Raw genomic sequence first — 817 nt, 5'->3', positions numbered from 1 at the left:
TTGGGTAGGATGCAGTCCCAACGTGTCGGAATCTTTTCCTAGGCGCATTTTCACATCTTTAAACAAAGAGTGAAAGAAATTGTTGACGGGTCCGACTTTTTTATTCGCACCGACATTCGTCCCATCCTCTTTGACTACTTTCAACTTCAGGTACAAACTAATGTTGGCCAAGTCGATGAAATCTGTACTTGAATTAGGAATCAAAAATTCCAAGGGACCATCATGGTTCAAATCGCTGGTCAGTGGATATTTGCGGACTTTGGTTACTTTGGTAACGGCTGTTTGAGTGTCAGGAACGGTAAACAGTTGTTGTAATTCATCAGGAGCACAGGGACAGGAATCATTACGCATCATTGAAGCCATGATCGAAGATATCTTTCTTTCTTCTCTTTCGTTTGATGTTGACAGATCGAGCTGCAGATGACTTTGTCCGCTTTCGTGGTGGTTGTCGGTCTTTTATACCTCCGACAACATTCTTCAAAGTTTCCGACACCGTCGATTTCAAAGCAGGTTTGACGGCATCTTGAACAATGTTTTTCAATCCACTCTTGACGGTTTCTTTGCCTTGGACAACTTTCAACACCTCTTTTCCAACTTGTGGGAGATTTTCTTTTATCGCTTTTTTACCCGCACTCCATAAAGATTTGCCTGCCATCACAGCCCCTTTTTTGACCATGTTCATTAAACCGGACAAAAATCCGGACCCTCGTTGTCTGAGCACACCGCCACGATACACTCGAATGTTACCTCTTCCCAACAATGTCATTTTCTCTTTCTAAAGTGAAGCTTGGCCACCACTTTTCCTCGCACAAATGGT

General features: G+C 43.1%; 1 protein-coding gene across 1 annotated transcript; it reads right to left on the bottom strand.

Annotated features, from left to right (window-relative positions):
- Window positions 1-343: 343 nt before the first annotated feature.
- On the bottom strand, window positions 344-766 carry LOTGIDRAFT_170694 (hypothetical protein; the record flags this gene model as incomplete). The annotated part of the gene is made up of 1 exon (XM_009046526.1): window positions 344-766. One exon carries the CDS (start codon window positions 764-766, stop codon window positions 344-346), a length of 423 nt encoding a protein of 140 aa, XP_009044774.1.
- Window positions 767-817: the final 51 nt, after the last annotated feature.

The sequence above is a fragment of the Lottia gigantea genome (assembly GCF_000327385.1).
Source record: "Lottia gigantea unplaced genomic scaffold LOTGIsca_102, whole genome shotgun sequence".
NCBI classification, from domain to species: Eukaryota; Metazoa; Mollusca; class Gastropoda; family Lottiidae; genus Lottia; species Lottia gigantea.
Note: the sequence above shows the minus strand (reverse complement) of the source record. Positions and strands in the feature narration are given on the sequence as shown.